The sequence below is a fragment of the Megalobrama amblycephala genome, linkage group LG13 (genome assembly GCF_018812025.1).
Source record: "Megalobrama amblycephala isolate DHTTF-2021 linkage group LG13, ASM1881202v1, whole genome shotgun sequence".
NCBI classification, from domain to species: Eukaryota; Metazoa; Chordata; class Actinopteri; order Cypriniformes; family Xenocyprididae; genus Megalobrama; species Megalobrama amblycephala.
The window spans coordinates 3,790,136-3,810,098 of NC_063056.1; the positions used below are offsets into that span (position 1 = coordinate 3,790,136).

At 35.2% G+C, this 19,963-nt stretch overlaps 2 protein-coding genes across 7 annotated transcripts in view; both read left to right on the top strand.

The window, feature by feature from the left end:
* The window catches only part of inpp5b (inositol polyphosphate-5-phosphatase B), a 42,978-nt gene extending 38,778 nt beyond the window's left edge, over positions 1-4,200 (top strand). For 4 of the 5 annotated variants that reach the window (XM_048152383.1, XM_048152384.1, XM_048152385.1 and 1 more), the window contains 3 exons: positions 2,515-2,642; positions 3,324-3,435; positions 3,797-4,200. In XM_048152383.1, the coding sequence (XP_048008340.1) occupies positions 2,515-2,642; positions 3,324-3,435; positions 3,797-3,936 (380 nt within the window). In that variant the 3' untranslated portion in view covers positions 3,937-4,200. Of the gene's footprint in view, positions 1-2,514; positions 2,643-3,323; positions 3,436-3,796 lie in introns of those variants that run through there. The other variant, XM_048152386.1, reaches the window with a different exon arrangement.
* A 2,880-nt stretch (positions 4,201-7,080) lies between these two features.
* The window catches only part of mtf1 (metal-regulatory transcription factor 1), a 30,574-nt gene continuing 17,691 nt past the window's right edge, over positions 7,081-19,963 (top strand). Inside the window, exons 1-3 of one of the 2 annotated variants that reach the window (XM_048152723.1) lie at positions 7,081-7,246; positions 7,658-7,734; positions 11,646-12,150. In XM_048152723.1, coding sequence (XP_048008680.1) covers positions 7,712-7,734; positions 11,646-12,150 — 528 coding nt within the window. In that variant the 5' untranslated portion in view covers positions 7,081-7,246; positions 7,658-7,711. The remainder of the gene's footprint in view (positions 7,247-7,657; positions 7,735-11,645; positions 12,151-19,963) is intronic. The other variant, XM_048152724.1, reaches the window with a different exon arrangement.

Consider the following 19,963-nt stretch of genomic DNA (forward strand, 5'->3'; position numbering starts at 1 on the left):
TCCCGTTTTTAATGATGACGTCTAAAGTCCCCGCCAAAGGAAGTAGTCCCTTTTAGCAATTTGTTAGCAACCGCCGATTTTAAGACACAGTAAAAGTTTTTAAAAAATCACAAGTGGGTTATAACTGGTGTGTTTTATGTCATAGATCAAAACGTGAAAGTATTTAGAGGCTTTGTTAACCACAGACCTTATTTCAGGCGATTTAGCAAAAACCCATTCAAAAAACCCATAGACTTTACGGCGTTGGAACCGGAAGTCCTAAAATGCTAACTCACTTCCGGGTTTTGCCTACAAAAATGCGTCATCCCTGAGGCACTCTATTAGTTACAAACCTACGTAGGTTTATATCAGGAAGTAAGACTGGAATTACTGACAACTCATTTCAGGCAGTTCAGAATCGCTTCTTTCTTTTAGGAGACAATAACTCGATCTTTGAAATAGGGGTGTGACGAGATCTCGTGTCACGAGATCTCACGAGACTAATATGTGACGAGATTTCTTGTCGAGGCGAAAAGTAGTCTCGTGATGTTGCCATGACAGAGTGTTAGGATGATTAGGACAGAATATGCCACCGCTACATTTACATTACGCATCCACTATGGTTTTGCTTTGTATTTAAATAAAAAAAACATTTAATTCAGTTGGATAACGGTTGCCGCCGCTCCATATTCACAGAGTACGCGCGATCGAGAAAGTGAAAGTGAAAGTAAATGCGATTTCAATACCCCGCATTTTGAAAGCGGCTCCCTGATGAATGCAAATATCTCTCAATATGAAAGCTATTTTAGGCTGGGCAGTGTAGTTGTAACCATCTCTTAGCTCTGTATCAAAGAAAAATTTGGTCTCATTTGCACTTTGAATATTGAGAGAGTGTGATTATGGTTGCACTTATTGTAAAGTGTTACCATGAAAACGAATAGCAGTTTTCTCTTAATCTTATTAAGCTCAAACGGTAAGGTTTCTTCTTTTTTTTTAACATTATTAATGCACTGTGAACTATCATGAACTAACAATGAATGACTATTTTTATTAACTAACATAAACACAGATTAATAAATACTGTAGCAAATATATTGCTCATTGTTAGTTGATGTTGGTAATACATTAATGTTAATAAATGAGACCTTATTGTAAAGTGTTACCATTTTTATTTATACTGTTTTTATTTCTATGATCAGTTTGTGGAGAGGAGTTCAGTTAGGAGGTCAAAAGTTGTAGAAGCTCATAAATCATGTCCAGTAAGGTCTGAAGAGACTGAAGTCAGTCAGTTCAGTTTGTGGCAAAACCTTTTACAGTGCTTGAGTATTGTTGTCTTTTACTGCATATGATAATTCATACTCAGAAAGTAGAACTGAAATGACATTCATTACGAGATGATTAGTTAAAACAATTCAAATACACCTGCAGAATATTTTTCTAGTCATGTATTTCGCCATTGAGGATTTCTTAAAATAAATAGTGTGTAAAAATCTTTCGTCTCGTCTCGTCTTGTGAGATACCCGTCTCGTCACACCCCTACTTTGAAACTATCCAGACCTTTTACATTCACAAACAGCTATATTACACACTACATGAAAGAGGATATCCCAAAAAGCATAATGGGGCACTTTAAAATGTAAAAAAAAAATAAAAATAAAAATAACAATAATAAAATATAAATCCAGTAGTCAACTTTTAAAATCAGATGGTTTTGACCAAATTAATAAAAAATATTACTTTTTTTATTAAAATATTACTTTTATTTATTAAAATATTACTTTTTATTTTTTATTGTGTTAAATAGTTTTACTTGTGCTAGTCATTTGCCCATTATTTTAAGTAGTTTTTAACTTTTTACTAGTGTTTTAATTTTTTTTGTTCTTTATAAGCCTAAACAAATATGACTCAAATTACTTTTCATACAGACTTCAGTTATTTCCAGTAATGTAAAAATAACTGGGCTACTAGTTAAGGGCAGGGCTACATTTACATTGAATCATTTAGCAGACGCTTGAGCTACTAGTTAATGTGATCTGCTCTTCTGTAAATCAGTTGATGAGGCTGTGCAGACAGGCTACAGTTGGCTATGAATTATCAATTTTAAAAATTAGTTCTATGTAGGATATGAATGCAATACATGAAACAGAGCACATGGAAAGCATATCGGTATCATTTTTAATGGAAATGAGGAGGAGTATGATTAAAATTGGCGTATCAGGTTATTTTAGTTTTTTTTTTTTTTTTTTTTTTTGCCATTTAGGTTTAATTTATTTAAAATTATTTTAGTGCTTCAACTTAAATCCATTTCAGTTTACTGCCAAGGCAACATTTCTATTTTTTATTTTTTTATTTTTATTTTAAGCTTTTCAACTTATATTTATATTTTATTTCAGCTTTATTTCAATGAACAGAAATGTTTTAATGGTTTAAGTTTTGTTAACGATAATAAACCTGCGGAGAATTTACAGCCAAGCATTATTGGTAGTGCTCCTCATCTTCCTGTCTGTTGAGTGCCCTTAACCTGAGCTCTGTCAGCTGGCAGTAACCACTCGGTGGCCGAAGCCCTGCTCCTGTTCCTCGATGCCCTCCCTGAACCCGTGGTTCCCTTCTCCTTCTACCCGCAGTGCTTGGACTGCTGCTCGGACGGCAGCCAGTGCAGACAGGTCAGTGTCGTCTCCGGAGAATCAGATGTTTCTAGAATATGTTATTCAAGTTCATTTGACTGTTAAACATATTCTTTTGGACTGTAAGTTTTATGATACTATGTTTTTTATTTAGAAACATATTGAAAATGAATTAATTTATAGCGAAACTGAAACGGCATTGGGCTCACATAGGCTCATTCGGCACGAATCCAAATGCCTCCGTATTCACAATCTAATATTTGGTTGCTAGACTATATTAAAAAACAAGGCTTTGTACTTCACTCACGTTCCAATATCCACGTAAAACAGTATACAGTGATACAGTAAATCTGACACCATTATTACTGTTCGTATCACTCTGTATCAAGTGCTGAGGAAGAGCTCACAATCTGACCAATCAGAGCAGAGCAGGCTCACCGAAAGGAGGACACTGTGAGAAAAGAGCTGATGCTGCAGTGGATATTATGAGAAAACGAAAGTGTTTTTGACCTTGGATGCATGTTAACCTGTTAAGGAGATTCCAAAACAAAACCAGGAACTTAAACTTAAATTACTGTATTGTTTTGTGTTGTTTATCTTGTGTTTGCCATGCAAATTGCCCCAATGCTAACATAACGTTAAAACTTAAATAAACCAGAAAATGTTGTAGCTTTTGCTTTATAATCAATATAATTGTAACATTTTTCTTTCTGTCCGCAGATCATTTCCACTCTACCTCAGTGCCATAAAAATGTTTTTAACTATTTAACGGCCTTCCTTCAAGAGTTGTTGAAGCACTCCGCACACAATCGGCTGGACGCCACTATTTTAGGTTGGTTGACGTCGCACTTTCAGTACTTGTTTTTGTGTATTTTTGTCTGCAGATTTTGAGAGGACAGGCCAGTTTCGGTGGAAAGCAGAACTCAAAAGCTTATTTTAACCAACATTAAAAGATGGCAAAAATGTCGACTTCTTTGCATTCTGTAATTTCACTATGTTGTTATTAGTCATTAAAACATTATTAACAAGTCTGCTCATGTGCACTTGGTTAAGGAAATATGAAAATACAGTTTAAAAATAAGTTTCCTACAGTCATGGAAAACCTGGAATATCAGGGTATTTCAAGAGTTTGCTTTCCAGGCCTGGAAAACGTCACAGAGCTGACAGTTTGACTGATTTCTCTTTCTTTACAGGCCCGATCTTCGCTGGCCTTTTGTTCAGGTCGCCCACAAAGCAAGATCCCACAGAGAAAAGAAAGGTGAAGGAGTTTTTCCAGCATTTCTTAGTCCAGACCCCGTCTGACAGAGACATTCATGATAAATTACCTGAATAATGGACTGCGTCATCATGTTGCCTTTCCTTTGTTTCACATGCCTAGTTTTTTCAGGTATCAGCAGAATTATGTCCATAAACTTTGTAGTTGCCATTTAATGCAGAGCATTTTAAACCATCATTGAAACTAATTGGTTTTATTACAAATCAGATGGGAGTTTTTATTTGAAAAATAATGGTTATTTAATGAAATATATTTGTATTTTGGATGTTTGTAAATACAGAACAGCTGTTCTTTTATATTAAATCTAAACAATCGCAACAATCTCAGCGTTTGTGTATTTCTTGCTCATATTAATGAAGTGGATGCAAACTCATTTAGACAATTGAATTTAAAAATTGCAGTATTATATCATGTAGATCTTTGTCTTTAATGTATTAAACATCGACATCGGTGAAGCCAAATGAATTTAATGTTTGTGTTGCCCTTTTATTTGCATTTAATTTTATTTATGTAGTTATTGCATCCTTATGTGGATAAATATTGTTTGTTAAATGTCTTGAGAACATTTTTTGTATTTTTGAAATTCAGTAAAAAAATGACTAAACAAGAAGAAACATCAGCTTTAGAACATGAGTAATAGATTTTTGGCAATTGTCGGACAATAATTTAATAATTAAATTAACATTTATATATATATATATATATATATATATATATATTCAAATAAATTATACATTAAATTGATCATAAGTGACAGTTGTTACATTAACATTCTTTAAAAAATAGAATTTTCTATTTCTATTCAAAGAATCATGGAAGACATGTATCACGATTTCCATACAAATAAGCAGCACAACTGTTTTCAACATAATAATCAGAAATGTTTCTTGAGCATCAAATCCGAGTGATTTCTGAAGGATCATGTGACACTGGAGACTGGAGTAATGATGCTGAAAATTCAGCTTTGATCACAGAATGAATGTGATTTTCCTGTACAGTGGAGCTGGGGAGGGAGGGCAGCATAATTTTGCAGGTGTACTTTTGTAAAATGGATATTACATGCTATGGCAGGGGGTAACAGGCAGCAGAAATGTACAAAATATGTACAAGAACAATTTTATGTACAAAAATAAGCAAAATTGATTGCATGTGATTATATTGCGCTAATAGAAATTTAAAGGTTATGAAAATTATGAACAATTTTTATTAAAAAATAAAATTATAAAACATTCTGAATTCAAAAACTGCTAGAAAATCAAATCCTTTTCTAAACAAATTTGTGTTCTAAATTTGAGGTTGATATCTGTAAAAATTAGCTTTCAGTAAGATTTCATTTGGGCGCAGTACCAAACTTTTCCATCAGATGCCAGCAAAGCTCCACTGGAAGACTCAGCGGTTGGATTAGTTATTTGCAGTACATAGAATTTCTCTCCCTCAAATACTTCATGCACACACGCACACAATTTTTTATTAAGCACATACAAACCACACTCTGACATCCATACCATCACACACACACAATTATAGTGGCATAATTTATTCAGTTGGCTCTATAATACAGCAGAAACAGGAAAAAAGAGAGTATTTGCTTTATATGCCAAACCAGAGAAAATGGTAAATAATAGTAAAAATTTTAATTTGCCAACAGAATAAAATCCGGTTAACATTGACTGCATCAGTTATAGTTAAATAACCCTTGATTAAAAACTGCCGTTTCAGTGGGGACATTTTTGTCCTTTAGGCCCTATTTTGTGTACCTATAGTGTCGAATAGATTTAGGAAAGGAAATAAGGGTGAAATATTAAAATTAAAAAAAATATACACACTTCTGCTAAAATATGAAGTGGGTGCTAACAGTCAAAATGATAAAAAAATGAAAAAGACAAAAATGTCCTTAAGGACGCACAAGTGTTAACTTGCACATTCCCTTATCTTATTTTCAGATTTGTCTGTATACAACAACATGTTACTTTGTGTTGATAAACTCGATACAAAATATATACAGTTGCAAGAAAAAGTATGTGAGCCACTTGCAGAGTCTGTGAAAATGTTAATAATTTTATCAAAATAAAGGAGATCATACAAAATGCATGTTATTTAGTACTGTCCTGAGTAAGATATTTTACATAAAAGATGTTTGCATTTAGTTCAAGACAAAAAAAGCTGAATTTATTAAAATAACCCAGTTCACCCCCCGACTCTTAATGCATCCGACTCTTAATGTTTGAACCTTTTTTAATAGTTGTGTTCGAGTCCCTCAGTTGTCCTCAGTGTGAAAAGATGAATCTCAAAATCATACAGTAACTGCTGGAAAGGGTTCAGATATGCAAAAATGCTTGAAAACTGATGAATCTGCAGGAGCTGGAGGATTTTTCTGAAGAACAGAGCTCAGTTTAACTGCTCAGGACAAACAAGAGACTCATGAACAACCATCACAAAACATAAAAACAGTCATGATCATCAGGTAACCACACACAGTATTAAGAATCAATGGTTCACATACTTATGAATGGGGTTATTTTAATAAATTCAGCTATTTTTTTGTCTTGTGGATTATATGTAAACATCTTTTATGTAAAATATCTTACTCAGGACAGTACTAAATAAAAAATAACATGCATTTTGTATGATCTCCCTTATTTTGTTAAAATTATTCACATTTTCACAGATTCAAATTCATTTAAAGCTTGTTCTATGTGAGGTCAAATACACAGCCTATCACACTCACTGTACATATTTTACACAATATAAAAAAATATGCAAATTAGACACATACATAATATGATCTGCAACACTCCTCAGTATTTTCCCAAACATGATGTCTAAACATCTGTAAATCAAGAAACATTTACATTTATTTGATTTTTCTTCACAGAAAATGACTTCTAATCAAATATCATTTTTGTGCTTCTCAACTAGGGATATTTTGCCAGTCATCCCAATGCCAAAAAAATGTTCCAATTTACCTGAATTGACTCATAAATGAATATTTATTTCAAAATGTTTAGACATTTCCACTGGAAAACAAGACAACTGAGAACATCACTTTATTTCAGTATGATGTGGTTTTCAAGCCGGGTTAAGGGTTTTTTCAATTATTTATATATATTTTTTAATGAATTAAAACTTTATCCCTTCAGTTTTCTTTACTTAAAAGCTCTTAAAGTAGTCAGTAAAGAGAAGTAGCGGTGTGTGTGTGTGTGTGTGTGTGTGTGATGTTGTGCTGTTGTGCTGTGAGTGACTCCAGAGCTGATCTGATCTGGAGTCAGTGTGAGCTGCTGCTGTTCATGATGGTGCCGCTGGGGAGGAATGAAGACAGGACCCGATACACAACATTACACACAACTCTAGCCTCTTTATAACACTGGTAAATACATGCTGTTATTTTTATCTGCTTGATTTAATGCTGTAAGAGCGTGTCGTTGTCGTCCTGATGTTTTAATGGCCTGTATTGATATCAGAGTTTCTGTTCAATGCTAACGGGTTAAATCTGTTAGCATACATCCTATACTCTACATGTCAGCTCGTTAACCATCACATAGTCACCGTTTTCAGAGTATTTTACACTTTTAATGGGTTAAAACGTCAAATAAACTGCGCTTTTGTCTAACGTAAGTGTATAATATAGTGCATAAACTGGTGTTAATGACGTGCTAATGAAGCTAACGCCTGTCAATGATGTGACTAGCAGCACTTTAGCCTGTTAGCTTCTCTGTGCTGTCTTATTAAAACACCACCGGTTTAATGATATGAAATATGTGTTGATTAATTATTTCAGCCCTTTTGGTTTGGGGATATTATTCATGTTGATCGGACAGAAGCAGATGAACTAATGACTGGAGCTTCAATACACAGGTGAGCTAATCAGTTAGCAGGACTGACATGACAGCTTGTTTTGATTCAAAATATACATTTGAAAATGAATATATCACATTGATGAATGCATGTCATTAATGGCTGCATGGTTTTAAGATCTCTAATGTGTTTTCTGGTTTGTCTATGTGTGTTTATATTGATAAATGTGAACATATTCATGCTTGGCTTGTGATTGTCATGAATGTCAAAGTGAAATTGGAAACTTCTAGAAAGTGTCCAGAATGACAGAAGCCTCAAGAGTCTGAGAAACTCACCTGCTTCAAAACTTATTGTTTAGTTTTCTTTGTTGTCACAGTTTGTCCATCACTGTGAGACACAATGTCCTCTTTGTAACTCTAGTAGTATGAGAAAATCATCCCAAAACTATCGGCTCAGTCAGCTGCCTTCACAGACTGCATTTTTGGGCATTAATAACCTAGTCAGCTGTCTTCCTAGACAGTGTTTTGGAGCATTATACCTTAGTGAGCTGCCCTCCTCAAGCATTTCCAGCATCATGACATAGTAAACTGCTCTCCTAGACAGCATTAAAGGCCGTTATAACTTGGTAAGGCAACTTCTTAGATAGCATCACATATTTTTGGGCATCATGGGTGTTGATGATGATGTCCAAAGTGCTGTCTAGATAGTCAGCTAACTAAGTGTTGTGACACAGCCCTTGTTGTGTGTTTTAGGTTAGTTTTGGTGTGTGTATTTGATATAGTTGCATGGAAACAGTGGTTTCAGTTTACAAATGCACCTTTACCCTCATTGTTTTGTAGTTAGTCTAACACCGGCCAAAAATAGTTTCCCTGCATTGTCCTACTTTCTTGTGACCATACAAGACTGTCATTTTCCAACAGTTTTTAAAATATAAAAAATAAAGTACCATTTATTACAACCACACTGCACAACTTTGTTGTGCATATTTATATTTTACAGTACTTGCACTGATTTAAATGTACCCAAACTTACAATTGAGCATTTTTGAACACATTTTGCTTGAAAGTGCACACATAAAACTGTTCAAGCTGGGCGTAATAACCTGCGTTTATTATAATGATTCACAGAGGAACAGTCTTATTTTAGTATTACTGTTATTTTAGTTATATACTATTGTAGCGTTTATTAATATTTTGAATTTATATTATCAGTTTTCATTTTTATTTTAGTTTGTTTTAATCTTATTTGCTTATATATATATATATATATATATATATATATATATATATATATATATATATATATATTTTTTTTTTTTTTTTTTTTCTATTTAGTAATTTTAGGACTTAAACTTATTTATTTTGCTTAGTTGCAAAGGCAACATTTTGCAACTATCATTTAGATTTTATGTAAACTATTTCAATTACTGAAAACTTTTAATAGTTTAATTTTTCATCTGATAATTATATATTATTTTAATTTTTTCAGCCTTCAGTTAACGAAAACAATTTTTAATAGTTTTTAAGTTTTAATACTTTAATCTAAAATGTATTTTATTTAACCTTTATTTCAATTACTGAAAATATTTTTTACTGGTTTTAGTTAGAGCTGCACGATTCTGGATAAGTTGAGAATCACAATTTTTTTGTTTCAAATAGAAATCACAATTCTCCCACGAATGGACGAATGAATGATTCACTTGTTTTGTTACTGAATGAATCAGCGTTTTTGAACGAGTGTCTTGAATGAATGATTCAATGACTCACTTATAAAGACTTGAATTCCAAGCGCGTTTTTACACCATTGAAGTGCATTTCAGGAAGGGGACACCATTTGTAGGGACGTTCCAAACAAAAGTGAGCAACTGAATCCCTTCACGAATGGCCCTTCCAAACCATATAAAGGCGCAATATATATTTTTTTGCCGCTAGAGGTCGCTTATTCCAAACAAAGGTCTAGCTTGATGACGCCTTGATTTCACAAAATCATGGGAAGTGTTGTCTTCACGTTTACAGCCGGTGGAAAAGAATCCGACGGGACTCGTGAAAATCAGAAATCATGTTCATGGATGAGGTTATTAACGTTACTGTAGTGTGAAGCAGAGCAGGGCCAAATGATGTTGGAGCTGAACGAGGCCTCTGGAGTGATTGCTATTGAGAACAGTGGCGCTTTTATTATGACACAGTCGCCACTTCCACTTCTTCGGTCAAGCGTATGTGAGGTAAAGCAGCGCTGTTTATCATATTAGATACATTTGTATGTTGAAAGTTGTTATAGTGCTACTCTGCGTTCGCTCTGCGGCTGCTATGAGACACTTGTTGCACACTGCAGTAAGATTGATTGATAATTGGCATGATAAAACATGGTACTCACTGTAAATCAAGAAAACGAGAATTAAACAGTAATACTTGCTATGTTGAGCTATATAACATGATTAGTTTTCTGTCGATATCCAAACAGTTTCTTATCTGTCTAATAAAACACATAATATATTAAAGCGTATTTGGTGTTTTCATGGTTTCTACAAAATGAAACTGGAAATCGAGGGTAAAGCCCAAAGTATACTTCACTTTTTACAGGTACGCGAGGGTCTGTGTACAGTGCGCGTGACACAATTTTTGTCATCAGAAGAGTACGCCGCCGGATTTTTGTAACTGCGCATACTTGTACACGCAGGTTGCACATACGTATTTAATTTTTTTTTTTTGCAGTAATTACTTTATCCACAAGGGGGCATTGATTCACAAGGTAGTCAAAGAAGAACTGCATAAACAGAACAGACCTGAACACATGCAAGCTACAGTGACGATGGAGGCCTACATAGACTAGAGATTGTGTGAAGAGATTAGAAAGTATACATGTAAAAAAAAAAAAACTAAGTATATCCATGGCTTAACGCAGGTATGATGTTATTGGTAGGCGACGCATGGTCTCGGTCCATGTCCTGGTTAAAATTGCTTATTTCTCTGGATATAAACATTCTTGGAAACATTTGGGGTAATGTAAGTACATAAGTCAGCAAAATTTGTAACATTGTTCTAGTGGTTTTTGGATATTTTAATCCAAAAATCTTACATATCGTGCCTTTTAAATCTAGATTTGGCGGGAGAGTTGGAGTTCACATATAAATGAATAATTCAAGTTGTTTTGTTTTTTGATATATTACACACATTTTTATCACACATGTAAAGCATATTTTAAAAACTTCATTATGAATGTACGTTTATTTGTTTCATGTTAACACCAATAATAATATATTCCGTTGTCGTGGTAGCATTCCATGTGATGTCGTGGTAGCATTCCCTTCGCTAAGTGCATTCCAAATGGCTTCATTATTTATGACGCACAAGTGCACTGCTCCCTCCAGAGTACCCACTTCAAGGGCTCTGCCCTTCGGAGTGAGTAAGGAATAGAGATGCTCACTTCCGACTGGAATTTGCCCATGACTTGTTTCATTACCGGATGAATCAGCATTTTTAAGCGAATCTCTTGAGTGAATGATTCAATGACAGTGCAATCTTACAGTTTCAAAATGTTTTTGATCACTATCGTAGAGGTCAGTGTTTATATCAGAACTATAAACTTTTGTCCAGTACTTCTGTGATCATTTGAATTATTGTAAGACCGAAATAATGATACTGTGTGGATGAAAAGACTGTTTGTGTAGCTGTTTCATACCTAAACATGACAACGGCTCTCTCTGGATCAGAGGCAGCGCCAACACAGATCTGAATTAATGCTCCGGTGTGATTTTGACAAAGTTTTAATAGACACTAGAGAATTGTTGTCATTTAGGAATAAGATTGCGTGGGTGTTTGAATCAAGGTCACGATTTTTAATGATTAATCGTGCAGCTCTAGTTTTAATTAATAATAGCAACACAGAAAAAGGAAAAAAATCCTGTTTTCAGTTTGACAAATTGGTATTAGGTACTATGAATATTGTCTTTAACCTCTTTAAACTCATTCCAGCCGCAACAAAAGCAAGCGTTTGGACACAAACCCAGGACTGAGCTCCTCCATCAGGATCATGGGAGAGAATGGCCCTCTCACAGAGTCAGCCATGCTCTTTGAAGACGAGGAAGAGGATGTGGACAAACTGTGCCGAGACGAGGAAGAAGAGGACAAGATGGCCAGGTTTGACAAAGATGACGACATAATCTCGGGACCCTCGTCGTCCTCGGGAAGGGTCTATGATCGCACCACTGTGCTCATCGAGCAAGACCCCATCCGCCTGGATGAGGAGGGAGAGGAGGACTGCATGGCCTTCCTGCCGGATGGAGAGGTCGAGGGAGACGAGGGATCGCTGGCTTTCATGGGTGACCCGGATGGCATGTCGCAGGGATACATACACCACACTATCTCGCCGGACCAGATACAGTTCATCATTAACCCGGGGTCCACACCTATGCCACGAAACATTGAGGGCGCGACGCTGACGCTACACTCGGAGTGCCCGGAGACCAAGCAGAGAGAGGTAGGGAACTTCATCCTGTATGTTTCCATGTTCATCTGTCTTTAGTGTGTAATGTTGCTGTTTGAGCATGAAAAAGATCTGCAAAGATCCAAAGTCCCTCCAGCGGGAGTTCTTCTCTATATCAGCGTCACTGTTTCTGAACTCCCTGAAACGCCTCCATTGTAGTCTTGAGGTTTCTTCCAGGAACGAACACGTCACAATATTCCTCATTTAAATAATTAATATGCAGAATAAAGGGGCGGGGCCTGGTTGAGTTAGTAGTGTGTTGAAACTGGTGGTTATGGTAAGGGGCGGGACATTTCCCAAACACACTCAAAGCGCTTGACCAATCACAACACACTAGTCCAGTTGACCAATCAGAGCACATTGTGGTTTTCAGAAGGAGGGGCTTCATAGAGACAGGACCTAAACAGAGCGTTACTGACAGACTGGGAAGAGAGGAGCTGCAACAATGGAGAATATGAAGAAAAATTATGTGTATTTTGAACTTTCAAGCATGAAAGCCCTCTGACCCTGAAATAGCAGATGTTGTTTTTTCTGTGCTTAAATCGTGTTGGACCGGTAAGGCCAGTTGTGTTTCCATCAGTCATGCCTGTTTGAGAGATTTGCTTGTTCAGTGAAAGCAGATCAGATAAGCTGGTATAGAGGACGTGTTCAATTCCAGGCCTGTGTTTGTATGGGGCGTTCATCCCACAGGATCTGTGTTTCCACATGATTTCACATCAGAGCTCTGAAACCAGCCATCCTCAGCTCTTACAGCGGGTTTCCTGGTCCACTAAACTTCCCCCATCTGTGAGTCAGGCAAAATCACTAGAGGACTGTTTTTTGCACAGCCCAGACCCCACATTAGTCCTAACCACTAGGCCATTTTTTATTACGTGTTCTCGAGCGATCGTGCATCGTTGTGTTCTCGTATGTTGTCATCAACAATCGTCAAAGTCCGGTTCCAATACTTACAACATACCTTTTTTCCATTTTTTTTTTTTTTTTTTTTTTTTTTTTTTAGACGCATGTAATTTGGGGATTCTGTGTTTTATGATTTAATGCAAATTTATTATTAAATATGATAACCAAATGAATGCATAAATCTTTAACAATTGAATTAATCTTTTAAAATGTAACGACATTAAAGGATTAGTTCACCCAAAAATGAAAATTCTGTCATTTATTACTCACCCTCATGCCGTTCCACACCCGTAAGACCTTAATCTTCAGAACACAAATTAAGATATTTTAGTTGAAATCCGATGGCTCAGTGAGGCCTCCATAGGGAGCAATGACATTTCCTCTCTCAAGATCCATTAATGTACTAAAAACATATTTTGTGAGTATAGTGGTACGAGAATATTTTTGGAGCGCCAAAATAACGACTTATTTCAACACACTGATTCATTTGTGCTCCGATGCTTCATGAAGCAGTGTTTTGAAATCAGCAATCACTAAATAAGTCGTTATTTTGTTTTTTTGGCGCTCCAAAAATACTCTCTAATATTAATATTGAACTACTGTACTCACATGAACTGATTTAAATATGTTTTTAGTACCTTTATGGATCTTGAGAGAGGAAGTGTCCATTGCTCCAGGCCTCACGGAGCCATCGGATTTCAACAAAAATATCTTAATTTGTGTTTCTAAGATTAATGAAGGTCTTACAGGTGTGGAACGCCATGAGGGTGAGTAATAAATGACATTATTTTCATTTTTGGGTGAACTAACCTTTTAACAATTCCTTTTATTTCTTGGCAAACAAAGTGACTTCATGTTTCAATCTTCACAAACACTAGTCCATATTGCGATTTGATTAAGCGTACAGCCCTATTTTTTTATTTTTTATTTATTTATCCACAATTTGCCAAATTCTTTCACATTCTGCATTTTACTGTAAATTCCATTTTTATGAATGGAATCAGCAGAAAATTCACCCTATTTTCTAAATGCATTTTATAGATCTTATTGTGAACAATAAGATCTATAACATGCATAAATACTGAAACCAAAAATAAAGTTTCTGTGATTTAAATTTGGGTAACTAATTGAAATTCAGCATGCTGTTTTTTTTGTTCAAACCAGTTCTTTGGCAATGAGCTCCTCTTGATAGTTCAGCTGAATGAATTATACAATTATATACTGCAACAACGTTTTCTTTCAGCCCTTCAAAACTATTTCGACCACCAAAATCACTAGTAGATCTTTACACTTCAGACGGGTGTGGGTTTGGAGTGTTGTGGGTGCGATGAGCTCGTTTGTGCTGCATCCGTTTTGTTTGTGATTAATGATATGACTCAGTCTAAACACGGCCAGTGTGTTGAAGACATTCAGATGTCATACCAAAAGCCTTACATTGACTTTAAGGGGGTCATTATCAAGACATGTAGTCTCAGAGCCTGTATGTGAAAGAGCCTGTTGAACTGACTGATATTATGTGACATTTCATGCTGAACAGACTGAAGATGCAAAAAAACAAAAAATTCAAATATAGTCATAATCTAGTATTGCTCATGTGTAATGGCCACCGTGAAGCACAAATAGAATAATTTGGTTGTAACAAATGGCACCAGGTGGTCTATTTGCATTACACAGACTTGCAAATCACGTCCTTTTCTGCCTATTTTGCAACACACACACACACAGCTTTGTCTCATAATACATCAATGCGTTTAAACTTGTACTTTTTGTATGCCTTATTGTTACATGAGCTCACTGCATTCATAGAGTGACTGATGTTGATAATGTATATGAGAGACTTCATTATCCAACATTATCTTGATTACAGTTTTATGCTCAAATCATGTTTTTCACATGTGACCCATATCTGACATTGCTCTGAACAGAAGAACCTTCTTAACTCATTTAAATGCATAAAACACTGAAATAATTGAATTTTTAAACAAGTTTTTAATTAATATATTAATATATGCTACCATTCAAATGTTTGGGGTCGGTAAGATTTTTTCATGTTTTTGAAAGAAGTCTCTTCTGCTCACTAAGGCTGCATTTAGTTGATCACAAATACAGTAAAAATTGTGAAATAACTTATTACAATGTAAAATAACTATAGTAAAGTGTAATTTATTCCAGTGATCAAAGATGAATTTTCAGCATCATTACTCCAGTTTTCAGTGTCACATGATCCTTCAGAAATCATTCTAATATGATGATTTGCTGCTCAAGAAACATTTATGATTATTATCAGTGATAAAAACAGTTGTGCTGCACAATATTTGTGTCATACATTTTCAGGATTCTTTGATAAATGGAACGTTCAAAAGAACAGCATTTATCTGGAACTGAATTTTTTATAACATTATAAATGTCTTTGCTGTCAATTTTTATCAATTTAATCCATCCTTGCTGAATAATAGTATTAATTATTTTCTATAAAAAAAAACAAAAAAACAACAACTCTTGAATGGACTTTTGAATGGAAGTCTATATTAATTTTTTCAGTTTTCAAAATGTAATGAATGTAGGATTGATGGATTGTTTTAACATGAAATAATAAGCAAGGATTGTCAGGGCTGTCAATCATTCTAGTTCTTCCAAACAATCTTCTAGCAAAGATTAAAGATTAAATTGTGTCATGTTAAATAACTAACACTATCCATTAGGGGTGTAACGATTTATCGTAGTACGATATTTCGCGATGCAAACATGTTACGATATGCATCGTAGAGTGATGGCGATACTTTTACGATATGACGGCAGTTTAATCTTATTGGTTGAGCTGCCGACGTGACCTACTCTGCAAGGTGGCAGTGAGAGAAGCCGGTTGTCACCGCATATAAATGGTGTGTCTCAATCAGCTCTCTAGTTCAGTAAGTGTTTCGGGCACACATTGAATCTTGCAAGCAGGTTTAAACGTTTCTCATGTCAGTCTCTTGCATGGTCGCGTGAGAAAAGTCGTGGCTTTCTTTCACCGCAGACAGTGCACAGCAATAGCTGTGCTCACAGAAAAGCAAAAGACGCTTGCGATGCTTTGCTTTAAGAAGTTCTGTGGGGCCGTTCACATATTGCGTCTTTTCCGCGTGCAAGTCAGTTATTTTTTTCAAATGTAGCGCATGCAATTCTCAACTTTTCAGAATGCCGCAAGCGCACCGCAGGTCGTGTGACAAGAATCAACCGATCAGCTATGGCCTTTCCGTAACAAAACATCAAAAGCTCAGCCGAACAGCTGATCATAGCTGTACATGGTGGTTTTTATATCTTATCTCCATCAATATATCTCGTAGTAAAACTAATGCAAGGGCTAGAAATCATTTATCCTTTGCAGAAACATCCTGATCCTCTTGGAGAGCTCAGTTCATGGTTGCATAGCAACGGCCGACGCCACGGGAGCGCAAGAGCTTTGGAAAGGAGAAGCGGTGCGGCCGCGCCTTCCACGCGTTTTTAGACGCGATATGTGAACGGTCCCTATTCATAATTCTAAGTTCATGTTAAATTTAAAAAAAAATTTTCAGTGACAGACAGCCCTATTCAACTGTTAATTTGAATACAGAAGGTTTTTATAAAAAAATTATTTTTATTTATTTTATTGAAATTTTATTTATTTATTTATTTTATTGAAATGTGATCTTGTATGTACAACAAGGAAAATTATTGAAATTTGTTCATGTTTTTTTAATAAATCTTGTTTGAATTTCAGTTTCATTTTGTTCAAAATATCGTGATACGTACCGTATCGTGACCTGAGCGTATCGTTACACCCCTACTATCCATCTGGATGACATTGATACATTTTTGTTGAAATATGACTTACTGTAGGACAACTTGTGATAGTTTGACGGTGTTAATTTGGGGATTTAAATAGTTAACATCCCCAAGTGAGAAATAACATTTGTTTGACCAGTGCTATTGGTTAACAAATGTTATTGCTCTACAATAAACAACTAACGAGATCTAAATGAAAGTGTTGCTGATTATATACAGTATTATATGAAAATGTGAGGTGATTGTAAAATATGAAGACGTCATGGTCAGAAGCAAATGGTGTGATGAAACATTGACTTATTGTCTTAAAGTGAGTATAACAAATGAAATTAAGGTGTGTTTTTTTTTATTTTGAGCTATTGATGTTTATGTAGTTTGTCTTGTGTGTGTTTGCCTGTTAAAAGCAGGGAGAGATCAGCATTATCTCCGGGGTCTGATGTTTTTTGCTGACGGTTTTGTACGACAAGAGAGTTTGCTGCTGAATACTGATCATTGGCTTGGTGTAAAAGAGAGTCTGTTTGCTGCTGAAACACACACACACACACACACACACACACACACACACACACACACACTGCTTATGAAATATTTTAGCAGAATTCTTCACAAAATGTTACAAATAATTACTTGATATTGTATTAATTATTAATAATTATGACCTATGATTTGGACTTTTGATTTGAATTTGATCTTCATATCTAATATATCTGATTAATATTTTATGTTTTACTTTTACATTGAACTGTAAAGAATATAAGTGATTTTTTTTTTTAAGTCTACATTTTAACATGGACTCGTGTTTGGTGTCAGTAAGATTTGTTTAATGTTTTCGAAGTCACTTATGATCACCAATGATGTATCAAAAATACAATAAAAACAGCAATATTGTGAAATAATATTATTATAATTTAAAATGGCTGTTTTCTATGTGAATATATAGTAAAGTGTAATTTATTCCTGTGATCAAAGCTGAATTTTCAGCATCATTACTCCAGTCTTCAGTGTCACATGATCCTTCAGAAATCATTCTAATATGATGATTTGATGCACAAGAAACATTTCTGATTATTATCAATGTTGAAAACAGTTGTGCTGCTTCATATTTTTGTGGAAACTGTGATGCATTTTTTTCTGGACTCTTTGAGGAGTCTTTACTGTCGTTCTGCTGTTGAATAGGTTATAAACAGAGAGCGAGTAATGAGACTTTATTAGAATGCTCCCGTCACACTCAGGTGATTTCATCACACTGGAAATGAAAGGTCAAGTCAAATGCATTGCATTGTGGGATACAGTATTCCATGCAGTGTTCTCTGCTGTATTCTGCACCTTCAGTTCATATTCAGGGGCGTTTCCTCCGAGGAGGCAAGGAAGGCAATGCCACCTCAAATAATAGGATGAGAAAATAATCCATATCACAAAAATAAAACAATGCAAATATTACAAAATGTGACATCAAAAAGTGTATAAATCACTTGTTTTTCTAAAGTAACACTGTCCAACAGCGACAACCGCAGGTAAAGTTACAGCGGGACACCGCGTCTCTCGTGCCTTGAGTGAAAACAGGATGTGTGTCACAGTATCCATGGATTCGGTCTTAAAGGAACCGTAGCCTATATTTGTCATTAATGTTAATAAAACAACAAAATATGTTAAATAAATGTATACGTGGTAAAAAAAAACCTACTGTATCTGAAAAACACATTTATTTAATTTGTATCTCTATAGTATTTGTTGTATTGTTTGTATTTTGTTTCTTTTTATATAAAAACAATCATATATATTGGTAATTATGCCCTTTGAAGGTTATTGGACACTGACATTTAGCGAGTGCTAGAAAAAAGTATCAGTACTCGTACTCGGTCCTTAAAAAATGGTATCGGTGCATCCCTAAAAAAAAAAATTATGGCAACATTGGGAAGACTATTTAAAAAGCAAGTAAACAACTCAGCCACTTAGATATCACCTTGAAATGGCCTGAAAAATTGTGACTTGTGGGGGTTTTAGTGAGTAATCAGCTCGGTGAAATTAAAGATGCATCTTCGTGTCTTTGACGGTGTTTACTGAGATTGACTGATGATCCGAAAATAAGTTGACTATTAAAAAGAACAGCTGAACATCAGTTCACAAATAACATATATTGTTTAAATTGTTACTGCCTTTAGTTATTTTGGATTTTTTTTTAAATGCTTAAAACACTAATTTGATGACATTTATACTTGGTTTTAATAAATAGAACATTAATTTCTTCTGCATAGGCCCACTATGCACAGTGTGCATACAGTACTTCAGAAGTAGTATCAGTTGTATGGCAACCATTTGCCAGTACTGTGACAGGAAATGAGGAGAGAAGGAGTGGGTGTATTGGGAAATGAGCACACATGATCACCATGTGAGTTAACCACTAGGCCACATCTCTGACCAGTGTGCCACTTAACCACAAGTGATTATAAAGAAATGTAAATTGATAAACGTTTGTCAAGTGATTCCAGTACACACATATTCGAGATAAAGTATGTTTTGTTCAATGTAGAGCCTGGCATCTGTGAGAGAATATTGTTTTGGTAGTTTATTGGAGTTTGGCTAAATAAGACGGAAATGTTTTGTTCATCAAAAAGGAAATGTTTTGTTGATTTGAGTCATGCTTTGACCTCTCGTTTCTCCTTTGGAGACTGTAATACCCGTTTAACACGTGAGTCGTTTGCAGTATATTGCAGTAGCTATTATGGCCATCTGTAAAGTCTTGATTTTGTTTTTGGGCTTTAAAGGGGACCTATAATGCCTCTTTCACAAGATGTAATGTAAGTCTCTGGTGTCCCCAGAATGTGTCTGTGAAGTTTCAGCTCAAAATACCCCACAGATCATTTATTATAGCTTGACAAATTTGCCCCTATTTGGGTGTGAGCAAAAACACGTCATTTTTGTGTGTGTCCCTTTAAATGCAAATGAGTTGGAAGAGGGCGGAGCTTTAACAGCTCAACAACAACAAAGCTGGAGAATCTCACGCAGCCAAAATGAGGATTGTCAGTAACGGTGTTCAGCCTTACATTGTCTAAGGCTCGACACTGATGGAGAGACTCAGGAAGAAGTTACAACTTTTAGAATGAAA